At 39.4% G+C, this 26871-nt stretch overlaps 1 protein-coding gene across 3 annotated transcripts in view; it reads left to right on the top strand.

Moving 5' to 3' along the window:
* The window catches only part of GAB1 (GRB2 associated binding protein 1), a 99051-nt gene that overhangs the window by 39141 nt on the left and 33039 nt on the right, over positions 1 to 26871 (top strand). For all 3 annotated transcript variants that reach the window (XM_057375942.1, XM_057375940.1, XM_057375941.1), the window contains exon 2: positions 17462 to 17756. In XM_057375942.1, coding sequence (XP_057231925.1) covers positions 17462 to 17756 — 295 coding nt within the window. The remainder of the gene's footprint in view (positions 1 to 17461; positions 17757 to 26871) is intronic.

The following is a 26871-nucleotide window of genomic DNA, read 5'->3' as shown; positions in this document are numbered from 1 at the left end:
TACAATGTGTGAAGGAGTGGGGCAATACACGCACTGTGAGGAGAATATTCTTTCCTGTGTATTTGACAAAAAGTAAATTCACAAACTTGTACAAATTAGTAACAGGTTATRTACACCAGTATGGTGTGGATTTTGATCCACAGAACAAATACACATCGAGTTTTCAGGTTTGATCTTACTGGCTTTGTAAAAGTGGCATAGCTTTATGACAGGAGATGTCGTCTGGTGATTGGTTTTGAAATCCAGGGTTATACTGGCTATCAGTGATAGGCAAATAAGAGGCAGGCCAATAATTTACATGCAAAATCAAGTAAAGTATCCTCAAATACAAATACTTAAGAAAATATATTAATTGACAAGTGTTCTAAATTTTTGCATTTTAAAAAGACTTTTGAACTGTTCATGAAGTGGTTTTTTCTGTAGTTATCTTTCTGTATTGTAGACCGAAGTGAATTAACTCTTACAGAATCTGCTATGTATAGTTTTGAAAATATTTTTCATTTCAACTTTATCTTGCCCTCAAGTATGAATTATCTCAAGATCTCTTTTTTTGGAAATCTTGGTCAAGTCCTGATGCTTCCTGAAAATGTTTGGGGCTACTGTTGCTGACACTGCTTTGCAGTTACTTTTTACTTTAAGGGCAAAGCCAGACCTTGTTTTGCAGCTGTGTTTTGCCAATGAAGGACCTGTTCCTCTGAATAGAATATAAAATTATGGAGTATTTCTATGAAACAAGGCAAGTGTTTTGATTGTAAGAATAGAAACCTCCTTTGTTGGTATGAGTGCAACCCAGTTTACTCTTTCCAGTGCGTCTCCTGTGAACGAAGGAGAGCGAATCACAAATGAGAAACCTCACAAGGCCTTTTCCAAAGGGAATGAGGTGCTGGATTTACTTCTTCATGCAGCTTTCTTCTTTCTGCTTGTTGGGCATGCCTAGAAAATGAGCTCCTGGGGTGGCATCTCAGCCCTGTTGGCTGCTGGAATGGATAAGCAGAATGTGAGCCGGGGAGATTAATCGGTGATTGTATTTGTTAGTCTGCCTTTCTTGTTTAAAAGTTATAACTKTTTTTCTGCTTATATAGGCTGGTTGTAATGGCTGAAAAATCCATCCTCTCTCTTGATTTAGAGGTAGTTGTTTCAACTCCATGTCCCTAAACTGAGCGCCCTGGAAAATAGACTTAAATGACCTGTCTCCAAACACCTCTCCTTGAAATGAGGAAAAAAAAATTAATATCATTTTTTAGTTAAATGTTGGGTAGAGTGGAGAATTGGAGTCAAGTGCCTGAGCTGTTGCAGAAGAGAGGGGCGTCAGACTGMACTCTCCTCCCTAAAGAGTGCAATGAGAAATCCAGAAAGTGGATTTGGTCCTTATTCTTTGTTCTTAGAGAAAACATTTTTTTTTTTCTACTGGCTAAAATTTTGCTCATGGTAATTTGTGCTTTGSCCACCAATTTTCCTTTCACTGTAAGAGATCTATATCCAGTGTTTCTTTGTTTCTTTTGCCTTGGGTTAAGGCAGGTGATTGAAAAAGGAGTTATTTTGCTGAGCATGAACAAACCCTTGAGCCTTCTTTTTTTTTTTTTTTTTTTTTTTTTTTAAGAAACTTTCCACATTTCCTAAAATAGTGTGTTCACAACATATTTTGCTTCACTGTTCTGTGCTGTTTTCTTCCTTCCCACCTCCCATAACAGCCTGGTGGGTGAACCAGAGCACAGCTCATGCTCTACCTCTTTTGCTGTTTCTTTTGTGATGTGTTTGCTGAGCTGGCTGGCCTGCCTCCAAAAGTGCATAAGTGTGTTTATACATGCAGCCTAACAATAGTATCATAACACCAATTTGTTTAACCTGGGCTGGAAATAACAATCTAAATATTGTGAATCAAAGAGAAAGCAGTCATTTGTATATGCCTCTCTACCCTGCCAGCTCATTTCTGTTGTGTGTGATAAAATCGCTGAAACTTCTCTTACGTTCTGTGGGAATTTTGTCAATTCTGTCAATGTGATGTACCTCTTTTAAATGCTAAAAGAAGTTCAGCTGTAGCTTCTGCCCCAAGCTGCATCCCATTCTGTCAGGCTGAAGATGTTAATTTGTATGAATAGTTCAGGCACAAGGTGTTGCAGAAAGTCATCTGTCCCTGCCACGTATTTATAATATAGCAAACATTAAACTGTGAACCATTAAACTGTGCCTTTTATTACAGTATTTGAGCAGAGCTGTAAGAAAGCATACCATAAACATTTGTTATGCTTATTTATTAGTCATGAAGCGACTAACAAATTGATTGATCAGCATGTTTTGGTTAAGGTGCCAAGACATGAATATAAGTGCAGATTTTTGTTGTTACTTTGATTCAGTGACTTTGATCGCCAAAGTAATTTTCCTGTGGATTGAAACAGTTTGGATTGTGTCCATTAGTAGCTGATGTGAGCAGTTCTAGCAATGTTTGTACTATTCACATGCCGTGGGCCTCATGTTTTAAAATTTGTTTTTGAACCTAAACACTCTGGCTATATCATCCCATCATCCCATCCTCAGAATCTTCTGAACTTCACTGGGTGATGGTGTCATTTTGCTTCAGTAAAATCTAAGTTGACTTGCCCAATCTGCTAGGATCTGTCTTATTTTCTCAGAAAAATTTTTAAATTTGAGTGTAAGAATGGATGTTTTGGCCAATCTGGCACATCAGGCTGTTACCCAAAGCAACAATTCTTTGGTTTCTGTTCACTCAGCCTTTGACCTCTCTGCCTGTTGAGCATAAAACATTCTCTCAAACCATGGGGTGGCTCCAGTRAAGTGGCRTCTGCCTGGCATGGGGCTGGAGCTGACAGCAGCAGCACAAGTGAAGTGACATTGGCAGTGTCTTCCYGTGCAGTTGGTGACAGTGAAGATAYAGTCACACTGCATCAGTGACTTCCAAAATTCTGGTTTGACATTGTTATTACTGGTCTTAGTTCTTCTCTCATGATTCAAGCTGTGAATAAGCAGCTTTGGCTCTGCAGYTTTCTGGGAGGAAGATACTTGCAGCAGAGGCAAAACAACATGTTCAAATTTAARCCATCAAATCAGCTGAATGTCTTACTGGATTCATATAAATAATGTTGGGATATATGTGTTGAAGAGGGGGAAAATCTTGTACAAGATACTGTTCAAAATTAAGTCTTGTTTCTGATTCCATGCCTCTTGCTGTTGTCTCAAAGCTCTTTCCATTTTAAGGACCAAAAAACGGTCATCATTACAAATAGAATACACTTTTTCAGTGTCACAATATTGAAAAATGACCAGTGCTGTAGCAAAACTGGCAGTCATTATTGCTCCTAAGTGGCTCCAGAATGAGAAGGGTTAAGCTAGGAGTTGAGATAACATACCTGATGAATTGGTTGTTTTGTCCATTTGAGGTTATCCGCTATTGAAAATATTTTGAAACTTCTGCATGCGTACCTTATAATTCTGTTAGATGACAAACAAAATGTAGAAAAACATGTTTTTCCCTTTCCACAGTCACATTGTTCCTGAAGTGCTGGCAATGGTAAGAGCTTCCAGTCAGTAAACACAGTAGATGTCGTTTAGGTGTATAAGACAACAAATAAAGTAACAAGGAGTCCAGTTTTAGAGTTCCTTTCCTGCCTGTAAGTTAAAAATTAAACATTTTTATAGTGAATGAAACTAATTAAGAAACTCTCACAAAAACATGTGGAAAAAACAGTTGGATAATGCAGTGCTTGCTTTTCACGTCAAAACATAAAAATGTTTTGCAAACCAGATGAGGTAAAGGGACTGTAACACTTGAATCTGCTCAAGATCACTTAAGAGATAATAAAAATGTGATGGGGTTTAAATTCTCAGAGCAGTGTTGGTAGTTTAATGGTAGCTCTTTCTTCTTTAATGTATTTCTAATGTTTTTCTCTATTCTGTGCTGTGATCTGATACAAATGAAGAAATGAACAATCTTACTGTACTGAGCAAACAGCAGGCTAATTGTTCACATTTTATCGAGTGCACAGAGGAGGAGGGGATTAGTTTGTGGTGAGATCAGAAATTTTTGTTTTCCATGAATCTCTTAGTTACTCATCAGAAGGATGGTGTTATTAAAAAGAACAAGAACAACAACCTCCGCAAGGATAAATGCTTAAAACAAGAAATCCTTCTTAGCAGTAAAAGGTGGAGATGAATGGTGATATTTAAAATGTCTTGAGTTTGTKGGCATTTCCTAGATTACAAGGATGATCTTAAACGGCCTTTTGCCTCATCTTGTCCTTTATCCAGAGAAATGCCTGACATGACAATGCATTTTTAGTGAATTTAATGTAGAAATTATGCCACTTATTTATCCTTAGATTATACCAAAGATGTTTGTAGTCATCCTCTGTCCAGATGCACAAAGCATGACTTTTCTTATCAAGCTTAGATGTGGGATGCTTTTAACTGGGCTAAATGTGAAACATTTGGTAAACTAAATGCCCTTTGTCTGGTAGGTGGTGAGATGTGGGGAGCTGTTCAGCTGGAGCTGCAGTGCAGCTGTGCATGCTGGCCTTGGAAATGAGGGCTAAGAAACAAATTACTCCTTTCATAAGACAGCTACATAAAGATATTTTTATTTTCCTCTGTTTACTTACTTTTTGTCATATGATACTTAGAGCAAAAGAGTATTAGTCAAAATGACAAGGCTGTTGAAGAAAGACTTCTCCCAGCACTTGTTGAAGGAAATGCTTCAATTTTAGAGAAAATGACATAAAGCTTCCTATCTTTTCACTTACTTAAACTTAGCAACCAAACTGAATTCAAGGTGAGACTGGGAAGAAGCATAATTATACCTGTCACCTTCTCGTTCTTTTGTTTTTCCTTTTTCCCTCTCAAACATACTAACAGCCTAATTTTTAACTTTCATTTTATTTTTAATGAACGTTTCATGGACCCTGGGGGTTGGCCATTAATTTTAGGCCATTGTGTGAATGCTAACTGCTTAAAAATAGTCGTGGAGCCAACCTTGCTTCCTCTCAGGGTTTATCAGTTGGAAGCATCTTCTTTTTATCCCATGTGGAAGCAAAGACCTCTCTGAATTGATGATTTGATCCGTATAATGGAAAATCTAGGCAGGATATCCTTTCTCTGTTATTCCTTGGTGTGATGGCATCAAGTTGTGTCTTAACATGGGGGAGGGGAAGAGGAGGATCCTATTAGCAGACAGAGTGGTTTCAAGGGACTCTTAAACTGCAGGCTGGCTGAGGACCTCGAATTTACATTCCTGGTGGAAATGTTTGTGCTCCAAGGCACTCTTGCAGCGTGTCAGTGGTGCCCTGTGCTGCTGTGCCCAGCAGCTTGCTCGTGTGCTGCTTGAATGTTTGGTGTTTGGGAGTTGTTGTTGGATACCGAGGGCTGTGAGGGGCTTCTCTGCAGTTATTTTGAGCTCTAGCAGACCTTCATGAGACGCTGCAGTGACACGGTAGATCCAGTATTATCCCTCAGAAATGCAGTGCCTGAGCTTCCCCTGCCAAGAAAAGAACGTTTCTGTTGTAATTCCRTGATTAAAATGCCTCTGAAATGGAGCAGTGCCTAATGTGCAATAGAGGTGCTGTGAGCACTTGATGAAACGTGTGCATGGGGTAGCAAACATACTCAGAATTATGTTGGAACATTAATAACGTTGGAAAATTGTTCTGACCTTGTATTTCAGCATGCTTGTAACTATTCCATTGTAAAAATCGTAGCTTGAAATTTTGCTGGGCTTTTGCAAGGCAGAGGATGTCACCAGCCTCTGTGATTGCGGGAGAACCTTGAGGTTGGCCATCTTGTGCTCAGGAGCAGGAGTCTGTGTAAAAATGACACTGACTCTTTATCCCACGCCCTGCCCCTTCCTTTCTCCAGAAAGAAAAGTTTCTCCAGTAAAAGTTTCTCCAGAAAACACAGGGTAGCTCTCGTACAAGAGGTGAGTCCTTGCCCAAGCTCTTCTTGCTGTGTGTGTTGTGGTRGAACCACAGAGGAGGAACCTGGGCCCTGATTGTGGCTTTGCAAAATAACAATCAGCAGGTACTTGGGGTGCAAGGCAAAAGGCATTAAAACTAATAAACAGAAATGCTGTAATTGCCTATTTGGACTTTGGAGTCTGTAACCCTCCAGTGTTCATGCCAAGCTGTTGGTGCATTTTTAAAGCGTATGAATTTTTTACTGTTAATGAAGATATATATGGAATCATTGCTTGGGCTTTTATGCGAGTAGGAGATAAAGATCTTTTCTTCTGCACCACAAAGTGCATCTCAGCTACTTAGAGTTAGCAAAAATCCTTTTTGCATCAGCAAACTGATCTGTGACTTTCCATCMCCATGGTTTTTTAAAGCTTTAACTGCAGTGTTTAAATGGACCCTTGCATTTCTTATAAGAATCTTTTTTTATTCTCTGGGACATATACCTATTTCTGATCTTAAAGCTCACATAAGACTTTCTTTAAAAATATTTTTATTTAGTGTTGTAAGAAACTTCTACTGCTACTGCTCACACTGCTGGGAAACTAAGTTTTTTGTATATAGCAGCCTAATGATTGTGATTTAAACACAAAATCTCAACATATGCAAGAATTTATACCTCTGAGCCCTTAATAGTGTCTAATAAAAGTTTCACAGTTTTTAGCCTCATTTAACCTTGGATTTTGAGCAAACATTTTAAGTCCATGTAGATTACATGTTTTAACCAACTGTTGAAAAACCAAAGCAAGGGAAGTTTTTCAAGTCTTAAGCCCACCCCTCATGTATTAAATCATTCGAAATCTTACAATTGCTGTTATTTTCAGTCCATTGTGTCTGCTTCCTGTTGGTCAAAGGTTATGAGGATAGGGTGGTGTAGAGTGAGGTGGGAAGCCGGCAGGAAAAAGAAAGCTTTGCTTATTTTGGGGTAGACACAACTACAGAAATGGCCAGGACATTGCTTAAATTTTCTGAAGACTTGAAGAGGTAAACTAGGAAAAAACTGTGTTCTTGATGTTGTTTACTTTTCTGCTTTGTAATTTAGGTATGTGGAAAATGAATTGGAGTGAGTAAACAGGGGCTTCCTTAAAGAATGTTATCTTCGTGCTTGAAAAATGTTTTTTGCTCAAGAAGAGCTTTCATTTTGATTTACAAATTGGCTCAGTAAATTCTGTTTCTGAAGCAAGAGCCTAAACCTCTCTACCTTTTTGTTCACTCATATTACTAGCTCAAAAAACAAAAAAGGAAGATTTTATGCCATGAAGTGCAAGTAGAAGCTCTGTGATGTCTGTTATGTATCACTTCAGTACAYTGCAGGCACGTGTAGGTGTTTAATTAATTTTACATTAATAGAACCCTCTAAAAGATGCAGTTTATTTTCGTATTTGTGCTGTCTTTGAAGGGCTGTCTGTAATTCCTTGGCTGCTCACACGGGTGTGAATTGGTTTTGGTGGTTGCATTTTGCAAAGCTGTTCATCCTAATAATATATGGCACAAGAGTACTGTTACAGCCCAGGAAGGAGCAGAAAACTTTTTTATGTGAGCTGATGAGAGCTAGAGGAGTTCTTTGTAAGCTAATCCAAGTAATTTTATTGAAGCATCTTAATTTTCAAGTATCCTGGTATGTAGCTGAATTTGCTGTTGGTATGTCATGTCRTTGTTTCTGAATTTCTTAACCATTTTGGTGCTGCCAGGGAGTTATTTGAAGCTGAAAGTATTGTTTGCATTTTTGGAAAATCAGTATTTTTGCTACAATAGAATCTCAGGATGGAGGAGCATAGCAAAAGGAGTTTATATATCATAATGTCTTGCAAAGAATTTTGACTTTGTGCTTGTTTATTTTCAATTTTTTTTTCTGGAGTTCTTCAGATCAGTTCTGCTCAGAAAAAAAACTCTGCTGGAGCCTAACTGGTAAATATTTTCAGCCTTGGAAAGTGAGAATGTRTTTATCAGACACAATGCTGATTTTTAAATTTATCTTTGCTTTTCTCAGCAGCTCTCCCTACCACCTCTGCACATGCACATTTCAGRTGTGGTGATTTGTAATGGAAAAGTTGATAATTTTAGTGTTAAAATGCAGATTGCCATTCCCAACTCTTCCCCTTTGTTATATGAAGATTATATACAAATAAGGAATTTCTTACACCTTGTATATGAATGAGAATATCACGCAATGCCTCAGAGTATGTACAGACTACTGTGCTGATTCTCCCTGTAGAGCTTTGGCAGAATAATGGGTTTCCTTTAGCTTTCCCTTTGCTGTGCCTGAGGAAAATGGCTTGAGTAAGTATCAGTCCTTTCATTGCTGGAGTAGTGGCTGACTCATTTGCAAAAGGGGCTCCTGCTTTGGTCTGCACATTCTTGATTTGCAAAGATGTCAGTGGCTGCACATCTTTGCTCTCACRAGGAATGGGTAAGGATGGAGTGTCAACATGTCCTAAGTTTCATTTGTGGGGATTATTTAAAACATAATCTGAATTTATGCTGAGACTGAATTGTCGTTGGAGACTCACTGTGTGTTAATGGATGTGTATGAGCTTCCTTAATGCAACTGGTAGGTTAAACAAGGTTGGATACTTTGGAGGCAAACTGTAGAAATTATGGGGTACCTTTGTACCATCATCCTTRATTCATTGCTAAATCCCCCTTAATTCGTCATTCCCTATTGAAGCTGGAGCAATTGCTGCTTCTGTAGCTCAAATCCCCTTTCTTTTGTAGGGAATACAAAGCAYAGGATTTAAGCCTATGAATATTTTGTTGAAGAGATGATGTGCAGAATRCTTGGCCTCTTGTCATCTGTGGAAATCTCTTATGTTGTTTGCAAAATGACCATGCTTGAGTGATCCAAACGTGAAGCAGTGAAGCAAGATCTGTTGTATGGTCATTGCAACTGCAGTGTCCTTTGGAGGATCCAAATTCCTGTTAGGAATTGCATGTTTTTACAAGATTCTGGCATCCTGTCTTCCTTTCCCTTGCACGTCGGTCTTTCACAGATAATGAAGATAGATATCTGCACAGCCRAGTAAGAAGGAAAAAAATAAAACTCAGTTTGTACCAAATATTACGAGAAAGACTGGGCTTTTGATCCGGAAAAATGGGAATTTTTCCCCAGCTTGTTACAAACASCACTTCAAAATGATTGTCCTCCTAGGAAATGAGGAATGACTAGACAAAAATATGTGGTGAAATATTTAATCCCCAGCCATTGGTGGGGGAGCAGCTGTTGATATCAGTGGGGTGCAGGCTTGACTTTTCAGCTTTGAATTTGTCACGTCTTTATAAATACTAAATTTTTTATTTTTCTGGGTTTCACTTTCATGCAGCCTGCATCCATGAACTCAGTGGAATTCCTCAGTGGAATTCCAGTCAAGCAGCATGGCTGGTGTCTTCTCTGCCTTGTCGTGTTAAGGGGGTCCTGTCAGCACAGTAGTAATCCCTGTGATAAGCAACATACAGAGACTTCCAAAACCAGGGCAGAACCTACCCCGAATGTTTTGCTTTCTTAGATTAAGACTTGTGGGGAGAAGTGACTTCTAATTAAAAGCTGATGAAAAGGCTGGAGCAACTTTAAAAAAAATAAAACAACCCAACAAACAAACCTTTGTCTGGTGAATACACAAAAACATCATTTCTTAAATAAATCCATGTGATTCAAAGCCAGATTGTGATATGGTTGGGTGATCACAAGCACTGTCAAAGAGGCTGATCTTTAGAAGAAATCTGAAGGAAGGAGATGTCATGCCCTTGCTTATTGGTTCAGGAAGCCTTCAAAAGAAAGATGAGAGATACAGGAGAGAAAAGAAAATCAGTCAGATCTGGTATTGATGGTAAAGCAAAAAGTAAGAGGAGGTAACTTGCAAGAGGGAGAGAGTCAAGTAAGAACACGGATCTTTCTAAGTAGAAAAAAGCCTAAAAATAGGAAAAGAGGCCCAAAAGAGCAATTAAGCAAGTCAATAAATGGAGAATTTTAAAACAGAAGATGATGTAATCAGAATGAGAGAAGGGAGATTCTCCTGGCAGTGTTCAGATAGGATGGATATGGGAAAGACTAGAGAGGGGATGATGAGAGCATGCTCACAATCAGAGAGGAAATGACCAAATTTTGGAAATATTCTGGGAAACAGGGCAGCAGACCAAAGACCATGTAGATGTGTGAGTAAGGGACCTGCAGCAAAACTTCTCCTTGTGCCATGGCAAACCTCATGCCGTGACAGGGTTGGATCTTCATTGCTGACAAAGCAGCGAGATGGAGCAGCRAGAGGAGATGGCAAAGCTCGTATCAGTGGTGGGAAACGAGTTCCTGGAAATTCCTGGGAGTTATGTCTTGGCCACACAGGATGGGTGGTGAAAGAGAACAACCAGAATTGAAAAGGTGGGTTTGCAAGAGATAAGGACCAGTGGAACTTTTACGGCATTTTAATTGGATTGGAGGATGTAGGAATATGGGGAGATGGTCTGGTCACTGGTCCTGGCTTGGAGACAGCGAAATGAGGGCTCAGGTCCTGGTGCTGCTTCAGGGCTCTGCTTTAATGCTCTGTGTAGCTCTGAATAGGTTCTCCTTTGGTAAAGTGATGGTGATAATTCTCTGGTGTGCAGGAATCAGTTCGTGCTTGCCATTAGAAAATTTCTGGCATATTGGTGGAAAATTTTTATTGGAACCAGTTGTAATAAGGATCAATTCAATGTGAATTAGATGATACAGACCCAGCTGCATAACTGTAAAAAAAAATGCAAAAGGCAAGAAAAAAAGAAGAATTTCTATGCAAAATGAAGAGAATTATGAAGATATTCAGTTAGTTTCAGATTAACAAAGTAAAGCAGCAGTTTCTGCTACACTGTCTGCATTTTATTTTGCACCTCTTTTGGCGCCTTAATTAATGCTAGGAGACTAATTCACATGCTGAAACATCAGTTATGAAACAGAGCTCACAGTAAATGTGTGTGCAAGTATTGTTCTGCTGTATTTTCAGTGTTTTGTTTATTTAACAAGCTAAAGTTAGAATCGACAGCGCAAGACTAGAATATGGTGACAATGGTTTGAAAACAGGAAATTTGGCCTTGTGTGTATTCGGAACAGATGATCAGGATGATGGCCAGGAGAGTGGAAACTTCCACTGAGACTGTTTTTTCCTTATTTTGCTCAGTGAGAAAAGATGGTGCTTCCTGGAAAACAAGTCTTAAGTATTTAAAGAAAGTCGTAACATATTCAGTATTTTCCTCRTATCACATTTGTTTGTTTTCCAGCAGTCTGTTTATGCTTCTCAGTATTTAACACTACTCAAAGCAGAATGTTTGGATTATTGTCAAATCATGGAATTGCAGTTTCTGCTGTACATTATTAAGACTCTAAACATGCTTTGAGGTTTTTGTGCTCAGTTTAGTTGTTCTGTCTTACATTTAAAAAAATAAAGGGCGTGCTTTTTAGGGAAGAGGATGGCAATTGCCAGTTGGTGTTGTGACAAGGGTTTCAGAAGTAATTAGTAATTACATATTCTTCAGTTCCTGGTGCTCATGATATGGCCTTTAAAAAAGAAACCCATTACAAAAAAAAAAAAAACCAAAAAAAAAAAACCCCACAAACCAAATCAGCCAAAAAGGTTTAAAAAGATTTATGGAAGATGTTTTCCTTAAAGCACCCCTAAGCAGAGAAATCTAGATGGAAAATATAGATATACATATATATATATATATCCATATGGAAGTCTACAAGTGATAATTTCTTAGGGAAAACATTTGAAATTTTGCAATTTCATCATGCTGGAATAAGTCCTGCAAGCCGGAAGAGCAGCAAGTGGAAAAAGTTTAGTCCTGCACTCGAAGTATCATTACCTAAGGTRACCTCTTYCTGCTACTTCCCAGCAGTGCTCCCSAGTACATGCCTGGTGGGATGAAGCTCCTCGGTCATAGCTGTCACTGGCCTGTGCTGACCACAAAAAGGATTTAAAAAGGAGCACAGTGTGAAGGAACACTTTTATTTTCGTTTTGTTTGGGCTTCTTCTGGGTCTAATGCACGAGTCAGTGAAGCTGTGCCAGAGGTGTGTTTGTCTCCTGCAGTGGCTGGGATACCTGGACACTGAAATGTGGAGGCAAAAATAAGCAGAAATGCTCAGTTTCTGTTTGGKATCCTTCTGGTTGTTTGTCAAAGATGTGTACCAATTTCACTGTTCTTTAAACTTTGCACTGAAAAATAAGTAGAGAAAGAGGAATAGATGAAATAGATGGGAGCAAAAAGCATAAAGAAAATTAAACCTTGATCCCAGCAGGCAATTGAAAAATKCTCAATAGTAGCTTTAGGATTTAAATGTCCATGAGAGCATTATGAAGTCACCTCAGGCTGTGTCTTTTGCTGTTCCTGCTTTTCTCTGGTTCATGTTCTGCCTTCTGTTTACTTCCTAAGTTCTTTTGGAGCAATGAAGTGTTTTGTTGTGCATTTATGAAATTCCAGGGGTTTTTTTGGGATCCTTCCTTGTGCCCTTGGATAAGTCACTTGTTTCTGCCACATCTTAGTTGATGTCTCTGAGAAAGGAGGATGCCAAGGRTGCCAAAAGTGCTCTTTTTTAAGTACTCTTTGAGCACAGAGATGCAAACCTAAGCACAAATGTCTGCACACTTGAGCAAGGAGAAGGAAGGCCTGAGATTTGTAATTTTTTTCTTGGGTCATACATGGAGAAATATTTATTAGCATTGTTACTGGAATGGGGTGTAAGTGATACCTTCTTCAGCTTGGTCAGTGCTCAGCAGTTTTGAAAGATTTTCTTGACTGGATGCTACCCAGGAGAAAAATGGTGGCAAATGTGCTTGAAGAGGAAAATCAGCTCTAAGCAACCTTAGAATGCTGGAAATAATAGTTAGGAAACTCTAGAAGGACAATTGATCAGTTTACCAGTAAGCAGTTACTTGGCCAGGTGAGGGCAAAATCTGCAAAAACCAGAAAGAGCTGTCTTTGATTCAACATTTCTAAGCTTTTATTTAAACATGTCATGTAATCATTTCGGCCTCTTGAGAAACAGCTTAAGGGGATCTAAATGGGAGGTTAAATCCTTTTAAAAATATGAATTATCTGCTCTTTCCTGCCCCTTCCTCCTTCCTTTCCCTTTCCATTTATACATGTATCCCCTATTTCCTATGTCTTTGAACTACAGCCAGCAGCTGGATGAGGTACATCTCGAGTGTATAGGAGGAGAGGGAAGGGAAAAATAATCCATAAATGTAAAGACTAAGGGGAGTAAGCTACAACTTCTTCAAGAGATACACGTCTTCTAAGTAGAATATATTGCAAATTCTGTGTACTGCATACAACTTTAGCTACAGTAGTTTATAAAAAGCCTAAAAACAACTATACCCTAACACTGCTGCATGATGCTTTCTGCCAATTTTTTAGCTCATTCATTCACATTCAAATCAGCAGTTTGCATATACCTTAGTGAAAAATAAACCCYTAATTGTAGGAATGCCTTGGTTTTGCTTTGCAACCTATTCAAAATGCTGTGTGAAAAAAACACAGAATTCCACTGTTCCTTTGATCATTTGATGCTCTGTGGGTGAGCAGCTTGTCGCATTTCAGCCTCCCTCMAAAGCAGGCAAACAAGCTGGTTTCTATAGTTATGATGGTCCCATGATAGGACAGTCTCATGACAGAAGCAGGACAATGTTTGGCAGGCRCGGTGGTGTCCTGTGTTCGACCAGCTGATACGCTCTGTGGCCCTGAGGAGAAAACAAGGCACACAAGGCCTSTCTCAGTCCGAGACAAAAGCAGCAAAACTTGTTAAGCTGTGTTTTGTAATGATTTTTGAAGCCTGCTTGGGCTTTTGGTGAACCTGATTGCCGTGATGTTTGCCTTACCACGCTCATAAGAGGAGCCGTTTTTTCTTCTGAATTAGGTATTTGCTCTGCAAAYAGTGTTTAGTGACTAAGTGCTAGTATAATTATATTTTTTAAAACCCTAATTGTATAAATAACGCATTTTATACATTTCAGTAAATCTTTCATTTAAAAAAAGATCTTTRTTTGCTCCAGTTTCTTCCCAGAATTAAATAACTTGTACAAAACATTTAAATTGCATACTGGCTATTTTTTCAGCTTCTCAAACTTAAAGCAGCTGACTTTTAGTGCAGAAAACCAGTGTTTGGTGATGTATGGCTGATAACATCAGTTATGTGACAGRTAAATAATTGGTACCTTTAACTTACCTGTGATGTAAATTGGTTGGGTCTTTTTGAAGGATTATGAGAAATACTTTGTAACATGCTCTTGTGTAAGAGAAAACACAAAATTTTCAAACAAAAATGCCCCCAAAAAAAGCAAAATATAAAACTTGCATAAATACCTATTTGCACATGTGCACTCTCTTTCAGAGATTTCTCTTTGGAAAGCTGTTGCTGAAGAAGCTCTTCCTTGCACATATAACACAARTAACACCCTATTCTGTACTTCAGCGGGGCAGTGCACAGCTTTCGTTGCAGTGACAAATACTGAAATGTTAAAAATAGATCAAGCTTTAAGAATCCCAGATATTTTCAAATAACAAAGAGTGATTTATGTGAGCTCATTTTGCACTTTGACAAAGTATAGAGGCGCTTTTGTACTATGATTAGCAAGGGTGCTGATGTCAGTTCGCTTGTCTAGCTTTAAGCTTTATTCTGCTGCTAAATTGTGCTTTGTACTGTAATCCAGAGAACCTTTGTATCTGCCTTATTAGTGTGTAGTTTATGGAATTGCTTTTGTTTTTGAATATAATCTGTGCCAGTTTCCGAGAGTATGACTCACTATAGGACTGAAATAAATGTTCGCATATGCACTATGTGAAAACCCTTCAAAAATAGTAGCAGGTGCTAGCAGGCTAAATTCAATGTTTTAAATGCTTTATAGTTGCTGTTTTGTAGCCTTAAGGGCTGAAAGGAAACTCTTTTTTAGCTGGTTGGTTTTCCCCAGTTTTAGGGGGCCCTATTTACTCATTAGTGCTTGACAGAAATTGCCAGTATTGCTGAGAACCTTTCACTCCCTAACACAGTTCTGGAAATAAACTTTAGAAGAGGCATGCCTGGTTGATACAGAGTTGATGGGGGGCGTTTTTGCATGGTTGCTTTGTTGTCGCATAAATCATGAGACAAAACGCATCGTGCTGCTCAGTTGCTCTTGTCCCTCTCCTATCTCTAATCTCTTTCCTCCTGATTTCTACTTTGAAAATTTCATCTGAGTGATGGAGGCTGAGGTTAAAGATAAAGCTTGTTTCTGATGCAGTTTGTAGYAGTTATCTGTGATCAGCCTTGCCTGGAGAGAGAGAGACTCTGCTACTGAAGTTTCCTGTTATCCCAGCATCTAAGTTGTCACTTGATTTGGAAACAGGAAACAAAACAAACTCTGCTAATGTTTTTGGGTCACTGTTAAATGGTGCTTATCCAGCTGTGCTTCTAAAATATACTCACATTTGAAATCTAAATGGAAGGTGTTTCATCTCTTACATCTTCCACATTTTAATTGTTCACCCAGTTAAACTTAYTGCTGCCATGGAAATAGTTACTTGAGACTTTGACTTGATTCACACAGCTCAGCATTTAAAGAGAGATGCTGTTATTCAGAACTACAATAAACACAACTCTTTTGTAAAATGTAGACATTATCTTAAAATCAAAAAACTTCTAGAGCTTTGGTAGTTGGAGAATGGATCACAAGCCTTAATTAAGCYGTCTGGCATTTTTCCCTCTCTCCTGTTTTCTGTATTATCTTTTCATAATAGCTTTCTAAGCGTGATACCCCAAGAAGGCATGCCCACTTGACAATGAGGGTTTTGTGAGTCTCTGGGGCAAAGCCGACGGCGCTCGTTCAGAGCTGGGAGATGGCAGTGCAGTTCTTGCTCTTTGTCCTTTATGTCCTCCTTCCAATAGCTTGTGTGAAGGTGGCAGCTACAAAAAATGAARTGGAAGCACTCTCGTGCCTCACAAAAATGTCTCTGAATCTTTCCCTAATACATAGCAGGAAACTTGTTTTCAAAGCTGCTGTCCCAGTGTTTAAAGGAGGTCACACATCTTGACCCCTTCTTGGGAGCATCCTTGCTGATTCCATCCCTTTCCTTGGTTAGCACACAGCCAGGGCTGGCCAGAAGGAAAAGGAAAATGCACTCACCTATCTTATGTATGCATTTCTTCTGCTAGTTTTTTGGGGTTTTTTTTTTTCTTTGTTTGTTTGTTTTGGTTTGGTTTTTTTTTTTGTCATCCAAAGGACTTGCTGACAACCTTGTTTGAATATCCTGAAGAAGTTTAAAGCGGGGTGCCTCGGGGCGTGGTGTGAGACTGTGGTGCAATGCTTGGCCACTGCACTGATTTACCTTGGTCTCCTACTTTGTTGGAAAGTGTAAGAATAAAAATAGGAGCATAGTGATGGTTCCCCACTTGCAGGTTTCAGGGTGTGAAAGCAGTCCAGCTCTCCTCGTGAGCAGCAGCAGCGTGTCTGGCTTTTCTGCTGTGCCTGTTATCCTGCCTTGGGGTGTATAAAGGAGCTCCCAGTGTGGTACTGCTGGTAGAGCTGAAAAACTGAAAGTACAGCCAAGTGGGGCAATAAAGATGCTGCTGGGAGCAGCAGGATGGCTGTTTGCCGAGCTTGGCTGAGTGGTTTGAGTTAAGGTCTTTGACGGGAATTATGGCAGGTGATGGAGGCCCAGGGGATGAAGGCAGCTGAGGATTAGTTAGAGAATGAGACATTTTGCTTTTGCTTTTCTCTCAGATCAGCTTCTTTCTGCAGCATCAGGAGGGCTGGTATAATAAGCACAGTGTCAGACTATCAAATTCATTTCTTCTGTACCGTCCCAAAGACAGGGTTTATGTGGTAAAATTAYAACATTTGGTCATTCTCTCCATCCCCATCTCTGTAACAGTTTCAAAAAATAATAATGTTGCTCTTTTTCTGTGAGAAGTACYACTGCAGAAATATGATGAGGTTCTGAGTGCAGAGTTCCCCTAGCATCGAGGCGAGTGTACAATGTSAGCATTGTCTGTTCTTTAAATGCAGGTCGCTATCGCCGAGTATCAGTGAAAAATGCAGTTTAAATGCATCGGCCTGAAACAATAGATATTGGAAACAAAACACCATGGAGCACTTATAGAWGTATTTTATTTTGTCTTTCCCATGCMTCTGAGAGCYYCCTTCAGAAGYCCTTTCTGTTTGCTTTGTTTTTYTCTYCTCCTGGTCACTACCCCACTTTTSTCTTTTCTGTATTCACRCTTTCTCATTTTGTAAACAGTGATTTAATTTATGTATCCACTTGTTATAAACCAAGCCAAGATATAAAATTTAAAGTACAGATTCAATGATCCTCACATCCACTGCTGTAACAATATCTAAGTAGTGCTAAATGTGGCTATCTGGTGTGTAATCTCTTAGAATAATAATTGAACTACTTTTTGATACTTGGCTCAACACAGGTTGAAACCACACACAAAAGGTAACAGTCTTAAAATCTGATTTCTTCCTCCTAATTTTTTTTCCCTTTTTTTTCTCTCCTCGATTTTCAGGCATGGAAGAGAAGATGGTTTGTGCTTCGGAGCGGCCGCCTAACGGGGGATCCGGATGTATTGGAATACTACAAAAATGACCATGCCAAGAAGCCTATCCGAATTATTGACTTAAATTTGTGTCAACAAGTGGATGCTGGATTAACRTTCAACAAAAAGGAGTTTGAAAACAGCTATATTTTTGATATCAACACTATAGACAGAGTTTTCTATTTGGTAGCAGACAGCGAGGAGGAGATGAATAAGTGGGTTCGATGTATCTGTGATATCTGTGGGTTCAACCCTACAGATGAGGGTAAGTTCTGTTGCTTTTTCTGAGAAAGTGCAGTGCCTACATGTGAAGAATGYTTCAAAGATCAGATGACTATCTTTAGCTGGCATATGTTTTAAAACTTGTGTGTATTGGCATTGAAACTTGCTTGTTACCCTGAAAAAAAAGCAAGCAGAACAGAGGGAGATATTCAGAACTTGTTACAAATTAAGTGTGCCCTAGAACTTGGATGACGCTCTTCTGTTCTGCATGATGTTAGGTCTTGGGAGTATAGGAAAAATCTCTAAGTAAAAGCATGCGCAGCAGTAGATCTTCATAATCATCAAAGGAATCCCATTTGGTATAAAAACATATGGTTATGCAAGCAGGAATGAGTGCAAAATGTCAGGTTTCTAATATTACCATTTCTCCGTCTGCTTTGCAACTTGGGGGAAAAGAAAATCCATCCCCCATCAGTTGAAACAAACAAAAAATAACTTGTAGTTCTGCRCTATCCAGCTCCAATCCTACCAAAATAGATATTGTGTGAAGGCAGCTTGTAGGAAAACATGATGGTGTGTTTAATTCCTTGCAAATACCTTGTGGCCATTGCTTGTTCTGAATCCATTCTTATTTATTTACTTATTATTCCTGCATTCCTTGTGGAGATTAGTGGGTTACATGACTTGCTGTAACTCTGTGCACAGTTCCAAGAAAAGATTAAATTGGAGTGGTAAGAGGGTTATAAATAAGGCATGCCTAACTGAAGGGGCTAGAATTAAATCCCTACTTTCTGTAGGATTGTGGATTGAAGGAGAWGAAGGAAAAAGGGGCTTGCATCACTTTGCTCTGGCTGAATCTTTGGAAGTGACTAGAAAATATTGTTGTGCTCTGAAGAAGGAGCCCTTTTCCTCCTTATTGTAGTTTTGAGCCACAACTTTGTCACAAAAACATCATCTATGAACTGCCACTCTAACAGCAAATTCAGGATAGGGTGCTTGTTTTGACAGTTCCAGCRTGTTTCCCTGGCATCCTGAGCATACCCGGGACCACCCACAGCACATCTGAGAGTGACTGCTGTGTGATTCAGTGCTCAGCCTGCCAGGCATCCCTGCCTTCCAGAGAGGGCTGGGCAGGGGGATAACACACCAGTGCAGCTGTGGGCAGGAGTTTCCCTGGCTCTGGGATTGAGCTAGGAATCCGGGATCTAAGGGGAAACCATGCTTACCTGGCAGCTCTTGGGCAGAGCACAAAGGAGCACGTTCCTCATTGAGTGGAACAAGGAGATGGGGTCCCCTCAAAGCCATTACACCTTTCCTCTGAAGGCTGGTGTATTGTTAGCCCTTAATTTTCTGCCATTGAGCTGAAGATGAAACCTGCTATGGATATGGGGAGATGTAACCACGCCTCACACACTGATTTTTGCTTCAGTCATTTGTGTCAGTAACTTCTCCCCTCTGTACTCTCATTGYGTGTTTCATCTTTGGCACTTGAGCCTCAGCAGAATTATTCCAACACCTTCACATAACTGAGAGTTGACAGTGCTGTCTTGCTTTATGGGTTTAGAGAGGTCTTGCAGTGCATTGAGGAAGAATTAAAAAAAGGAAAATGGGAAAATCGGTTGCTGAGTGTTTATTGCCAAGTTCATATGTTTCCAAGATTGATCTTCCTGCCAATGGAAGAGAGTCATAAATGTGYTTTATAGAATCTGTGTTCACCTGCAGTTGATTTTGGGAAGCCAAAGAACAGGTGAAGTTCAGACAGTAAAAGCACACTATTATTTTAGTCTGGAACTAAACAAAAAGGACGTGGGGCATAATCAATCTTCCCTCTAGCCTTAGAAGCAGAAGATAGTGTTTTCTGAAGCTGGACAAAATGCCTCTTGCCAGACTGACAAATGGTTGTGTTGTGAGAGTCCTGTCACTGGCATCCTTTGCTCAGTCAAGAGCTGAGGACTCCACTGGCCTGTTGCTCCTGCTGGGGCTCTTTTGGAAGCCCAGGCCCATTGCCTCCTTGGATTTACAWAGGAAAAAGTTACAATTGTGATGGTGGTGGCTAGTGCTATTAGAAAACAAATGTGGAGTTGTTGTTTTGGTGATGAGAGGGATGATGGAGAAGGAGTTGCTCATAACTGTGGAGAGACCAGAAAAATGAACATCAGAGTTCCTTTGAGCTGCTGCTTTGAGACTTAGTGAAGACTCAGAGATTCCTGTGATTAAAGTTTGCTTTCTGTTTTATTTTAWTAGAAATTATTGGGTACTCATCTTTGTCCAGTGCTTTGTTTTTACCTTCCAACTAGAAACTGATCTATGACTGTGAAATCTTTTCATTGTGGAGATCTGCAGTGTTACCTTTGTATTTGGACAGAGTAGATAAATTTATGTTCTTCAGTTGTAATTACGCATTGAGTCTTCACATTTCTGGTTGCATCATAGAGTAGTATAATCTGTAATTACTGCATTTCAATTACAATATATGCAATATATGGCTTTTTATAGGGCCTTTCTTTTAGAAAAGGGTTCACAGCGACTTAGGTATTTTAAACTTACAACAAAACAGTAACAGAAAGGAATTTTCATTTCAATATGGTAAACATTCCTTTTGCTCTTTAAAAATAAATTTCTGGGTACTATTTATGCTTCCTTCAGCTAGTGCTTCTTGTTTTCMAATGGAAAGCGTTTGTTTCTGTAGCATCTCTCTTTTTTAAAAGGATGTGCAAAGCAGGGGAATTGTACATGAGCATGGGGTTTAGGTTTGCCACAGTTTCAYACTGCACTTCTGGCATTAACAAAAATGTATCACCAGTGTTTCATGTGCTTTGAAATCTAGTGAGAGAACAGTCTGGGATGGAGAGACTGGGTGGACCTGGATATTGACTGTTCTCTGCCTGCTACTGTGGAAACATCCTGTGAAAGTCCTGTGAAGTTCTGTGGCCTGAACTTTCAGACASMTGAAGATAAATGGTTAAAGAAAAGYAGARATAGWGGAARTGTATTTTTWAAAGTGATTGATGAGAAGAAAGGTTGAAGGATTTTTTTTTCCCCTGAGATGAAAATATTGAGGGAAGAACTGACTTTCAAAAAAAAGCTGTGATGAGCAGGACAYGGATCAGTTGTTATCTGAAGAGATAAGTAATTTGTTTTTCTCTCAGTGACTGATGTTACAATAAAGAAAATACTTCTAAGGGTATCTCAGCACAAACTGTGGAAGCCCTTCCCTAGAATTCAGTAGACATCTATGATGAATGTTCTAGACGTGATCCAGCTCCATGTTTCTGTGATTTAGTGAATTGCGTGCTTGGCAGAGCAGGGGAAGAAGGAAATTCCATTCCAAGGAAATTGCATCTTACTACATGCAAACATGTTACTTGCATGTATTCATTTGAATAAAGATAGCAATAGCAAAATAAACCACAAGAAATAACGAAGTGGAGCAAAAGAGAAAAAAAAAGAAAAGCTAAGAACAAGACGTTGAAATCTACAATTACATTTACACAGATAATTAAATGTGGTGAAAGAAGTTTCTGAAATCTTAAGGACCATACTTTGAAGGAGCTGCAGATTGCTTCATGCATGGTCCTTTCAAAGTTTCTGTTCAGGCAGCTTCTATCTGGTGTGGCCCTCATACCTTTTTGCCTTTGGARCAAGAAAATTCTTTTTGGGCAACCATGCTTCTTTCAAGTCTTGTTCTGATAATACGTGCACTGTAGTTTAACCACAGCTTGGGTGCAATATCAGGGACTGACAAAATAAACATAACTTCACCTTCCTATCCCAATTCCTTGTCTTTGATAAATAGATAGTGGGTATTAGAGGTGTTTAGGRTGCCCTTCCTGCATGAAGGGTCTGYCTGKAAGAAATAAAAMGTGTTCTTCTTTGACAGATTTAACAAATGGATGACAGGGSCTGGCACACTTGGCTTATCAAAATCGCCATTCCAACAGCAAATGTTGAATATTAGAGCCTGTGGCCATTGAAGGGCTCAAAAGTGAGAAGTAGCATTTAAATGAAAGAGGGGAGGCTCTGGAGGAACATAAGGAAAAGTGCAATGACAGAGAAATAAGCTTTTAAAAAGTTTTCCRCCAGTTTTCACTATGGAGTTGGTGTACGTAATGAAGAGTTGGGGCATTTTTGTGTCTCTCAGGTACGATCAGCCAGAAAGAATTGCTGGCTCAAAGGTGACATGCCAGAAGGTGGCTGATGCCAGAAGGTGGCWGAWGACCCAGAGTGCAGTAAAAAATAAYRTGARAGGACTGAGTTCAGCATTAGGAGAGAGGGCCTCCAGAGAAGGTTGTGAGTGTGTTTTCACAGAAATAAGGCAGTAGGTTTGGAAGGAATAGTGGAATGAAGGCATCTCTTTTGTGAAGGCTTTTTGGTTGCTTCTTTGAGTAAGTAAGTTTGGGGGGAAAAGGTCATTGAGGCATACAAATACGATTTTTTTAAGGGTGGAATTGCTGAGAACAAGGCAATGGTAAGCGGTGAAGAATGAGGTTAGATCTTTCTGGCAAAATTTCATAGGAAYAATCAAGGGTTTGATAGGGGTGGTAGCTGGTGGCTTGAGCTGAGTAAGGAGAGGCAAAGCTGAAATGATCATTTCCTATTAGCCACAGGAGAAAGAGAAGTGAGCAGACAGGATTAAGATGTCTTCAGCTTCAGATGATGTGGTAAAAGAGCAGGTGCTTAAGTGAGAATGAGGATGAGTAGAGCAYAAAATCTGCAACAGTAGGTCTTGCTTTACGAGATGAGAGGAAAAAACAAATGTACTTGAAAAATAATTTACTATCAGGGGCGTGATCAGAGTCTTAATCTTGAATGTTTGAGGTCATTATCTTAAGCTGCATGTGATAGCAGTTCACATGGAATGTGATTCTGCTCTTCCTTGAGAAAAAATAAACGGAATCTGTTATGCCCAGGTGATTAATTTAGTTTTCTCTGGTTCCTGCTGGACACCTCTTGTGCTGTTAATATTATTGGTGAGTCTCTGGGAGAAGAGTTGGAGAAGTGTTTTGCAGATTGCTGTCCCTCGAGTTGTGAGGTGCTGGGAGGCAGCACGTGGGCTGCTGGAAACCTCTCTGGAGCACAGCTATTCCTATGGTCCAGGCACTGAGCCCCAGCTGGGAAAAGGCATGTTCTGCAGAGGAAAGCTCTGTGCCTTTTTAGTGAAGAAAAAGAATTCCCAAGCTTTTTAATGTGGTGGGCTGCACTGTTTCTCTTCACAAGCACCCACAGAAGTCCTATAAAGGACTCTTTGATTATTTTTCCTCTGTCACCCAGCCTGTGTGCCATCTGAAGATGAAGAACAGGCTACAGATGTTTCTTTTATTTCTTCTTTGGGATGAATRGTCTTCAAAAGAAATTTACAGGTGGAGAGGGGGGAGTCAATTCCAAGTGCAAATGCTTTCAGTATTTTCAAATTTTAAATGGGTAACCAAAAGTGCAGCATAAAGTTACATATGAAGTGCAGACAGTAAGTACTGAATTTGAGATGTTAGCTCTGAAAGCTGGAAACTGTAGGGTGTGATAGGAACCTGGAACAGTCAGTTATGTTTCTGGTTCGGATGCAGAAGTGCTGGGCATATAATGTACCACGAACAGCTGCTGAATTCTTCATCAGGGTTCTTTAAATATGCTATCATGTTTGTCTCTAGAAAGAGAGATACTGTGAGATTATATTAAACTAAGAAAAAAAACCCTGAAATTCTGGGGAACTTTTTATTAGAGCRCTGTAAAGTTCTTTCTCTTGGTGTAGCAGAAAGGTTCAGAATTGAGCTTTACTGCATAGATTTGGTATTGMTGGCCAGCTGATCAGCTGATGCCAAAACCCAAATGCAGGCTCTTGTGTCTGTGCCCCTTCTGGGCTGGGTGTGGCTCTCACCTACTGAGTTCATGAGTGAGCAGAGCAAATGCCCACCAGCACACACGTGCACTCCTGGCCCTTTGAGTCTGGGATCTTGCACTCAAAGAAAGAAGTTGTTCTAAGGTTTCAACACAAATTATAAAGTTGGTGGGTTTTTTTTCAAATTATGGCTCTTACTATTGTATCTGTAAATTTGTGTACAAAGTTATTGTTCTGATATTTTGTTGGAGACCAGTTATTTTAATAACACCTGCATTATGGTAAGCTGATCGAACTAAACATCTCAGAARAATGGGAGAATCATGCCATTGCACATCTGTTGCTGATTCATTGTTTCAATGGTGAAATCCCATTTCTGTTTTCATATTTCTACCTACAATKTGCAAAGAATGCATTTTCTTACTTTGATTGCGATTTTGACATTTAAAGAAATTCTTGCTGTAATGAGGCTTCTGTGTTTAGTTCACTATGGGAACATTTCAAGCATTTACATAATTAGAATATTAAGACACTGTATATAATAGTGTAGAAAACAATTTAGTTTTTGCTTTCATTACAAAAAAAAACCAAAACAAATAAACTCAATCCAAAATGGAAACTCCCACACTCAAATCTTCTAGGTTGTACACAAAGAACAGATATATATAGAAACTTGGGAATAAAGAAGTTTTATGTACTTAAGAAGAAAGAAAGGGAAGCCTTTTATTATTCTTGCTCAGAAGATGCTCTTTTTACCTCATTAATTTTATAAGATGTGAAAATGGCTATGAGGAAAAGAGTATAAATTCTAGGGAAGATGAAGCSTATAACTGCTTTTAACAAGGCAACTGAGAAAAGATCAAACTCTTGTCCTGTTTTGAGAAAGCTGCTTGTTCTAGCTATACTGAATGCAGGAATTATAAAAACAAAATAGGATTCTTGTTAGACTCATTTGCATGTTAAATATTCTGGCTGTTTTTCCAGCTCCCAGTTATTTCAAAGCAGTCCGAGTGTCTGAGTTCTGGGAACAAACCAAATGACTTACACTCTTTGGTGTGCAGATGACCCCTTCCCTAAAAATCTGCTAGTCCAAAGTGGAGCAAGTTGATGATTGTACTCTTTGAAATCATAATGGGCTGCTGGGAGAGAAACTTTCCTTCATATCAGCTTCAGGGGTATGTGGCTGAAGAGAATATTTGGGAGGGTGCAGATAGGSAAACAGCCTTCATATGCTCAGTGATGAAAGCTTGAACATCACTGCTTCCCTCGCAGTCAAATTTGAAATGGCATCAGTGCAKAAAGCAAATCTGAAGTGCTTTAGACTGAGTTCAGTTGCTCTTGAAATCAGGCATTAGCCCACACAATCTAACATATATAAAATGTCTGTATGAGGGTGAGTTTCAGATCAGAAAGTTGGTATTTTAATAGTTAATGCTCTATATTCTAGGATGAAAAAATCTCAACCAAACCACACACAAACCCCACACAGATCTGTAGGAGGATCAGGGATTTTATCAAGTAGTATCTGTGTCAAAATAAATGAGGCAACTCATCAGAAGGAAAGTGTCCCTAATGATCCACTARCATTAATGGGCTCCAAATCCTTGCTCAGAGAACAGATCATAAACCTTCCAGACAGCTGGACAGCGTCACCTTTAATATTCAGTAACAATTGAAAGGCAAAGGTTAGGATGGGAACAGAATGAATCATTGTTATGTCGTTGTAAATCAGTAAGGGTGTCCCAGGCATTTTTTTTTTGTGCTTTGTATGCAACAGTTAGTTTTCCTTCTCAGGAAAAAAAAAAAGTAGCAGAGCTAGGAAAGGTGAGTGTAAAGGACCATTAGATCTGCAGTGAAATGGCTTTTGCACCAGGAAAAATTAGGCAGCACTCAATCAGTAAAAACTATGACAAAGTTGTGTAAAGTTGGGAATTGGAATTATGAGTAGGGCGCAATAGTTCACTGTTTGTCTGAAGAGGGGAGCTGAAAGATATCAGGCAGTRGGTTTGAAAGAAAGTGGTTTTCATGTCACATGCAATAAGGCGTGGAGCTCACTGCCACAGGATGGTAGCAGAGGTCAAAAATATAAAACTGCTCAAAACAAATGGAGAAATGCAGAGAACGGTGTGTCTTGGGGTGCTCCAGAGGCTGGAGCAGTACATCAGGCTTGGTAGATACATTGGTCCTCTTTCAAAATCCTTGATTTTCTTTTTCCCTGCAAAGTTTCCCTTGAGTCCTGCTGGGAAGCGCTAGTGCGCGGTCTGTTTAATTGCGTCAGGTCACGTAGGCGCCTCGCTGTGTACCTGTTGGGCTCTCCTGACTGCATGAGGGCTGCCTGCCACACCCAAGTTCCCTGGAAGCCCCAGAGATATCCTGTTTGATTTCTTTTTTCCCCTCGTGTGAACTTGGCAGCGAGCAGTTCCAATGACACGGAGCTTGTGTGCAGCCAGGGCCCAGGAACAGGGTGGGGATTGCRGTGCAGAGAAGGTCTTGAGGATCTCATCTGCAAGTGTGGTCCAAGAATGAGGTATTTGGCAGGAAACCTTTCTTCCCCACTCTTAGTGGGGAAATTAGTGTTCCTCATTTCTGGAGGGGACAGGGCAGAGAGCTGYTTGTCCTTTCTCCCACTCCCCTTTTTCCAGGAACAAGAAGCACATTCCTGGTAGGTCCATTCAGGTGCTTCTCTGTTCCTGCTGTTAAACCCCAGCATTAGGGGAATCAGTAGGTTCCTCAAAGAGGCTCCCTCAAGCTCTTAGGTTTCCTAAATGATAGAAAATTGTTCATGTTTTATGTTTCAGCATGTAGAAGCAAAACTACTTTTTTTTGTAGCTTTTGTATCCAAATTCTGTTGTGCTTAAAAGGAAAAAAAAAAGTGACTCTAGAATACACATAATTAGGAAGTGCATAGAAATTAAAAAGACAAGGATATTTAAGTAAGCATTATTTTAAGTAGTGTTCAAGTAGTTATTTTAAGTATTTTGAGTTTTCTTTTTCAGAGAACAATTAATGTAATGAATTTTATCTTTTTGCCCTTGTTTTTCTGAACCATAGGACATAGTTAGGAATTTTCAGSAATATATGTTTCAAGAAATGTAATGTATAAAGATTTTATGCATTATAAACATCTATATACTATTATTTATCTGACCTGGCTGCATCAATTTATTTTTATGTGTGTGATCCCTGGATGCATTTTTCCTTTTTTCTGCCAACTAGTTTGATGAATAGGTCAGCCACAACCCTTCATAATAACTTTTTTTAGGCTATCCCACCTTTTCAGGYAGGTTGAGCTGAGGAATTTTCATACACCTAGATTTCTTCCACC

Source organism: Malurus melanocephalus, unplaced genomic scaffold (assembly GCF_030028575.1).
Source record: "Malurus melanocephalus ecotype Western Australia unplaced genomic scaffold, MMel_1.1 scaffold_265, whole genome shotgun sequence".
In the NCBI taxonomy this organism is placed as follows: domain Eukaryota; kingdom Metazoa; phylum Chordata; class Aves; order Passeriformes; family Maluridae; genus Malurus; species Malurus melanocephalus.
Note: the sequence above shows the minus strand (reverse complement) of the source record. Positions and strands in the feature narration are given on the sequence as shown.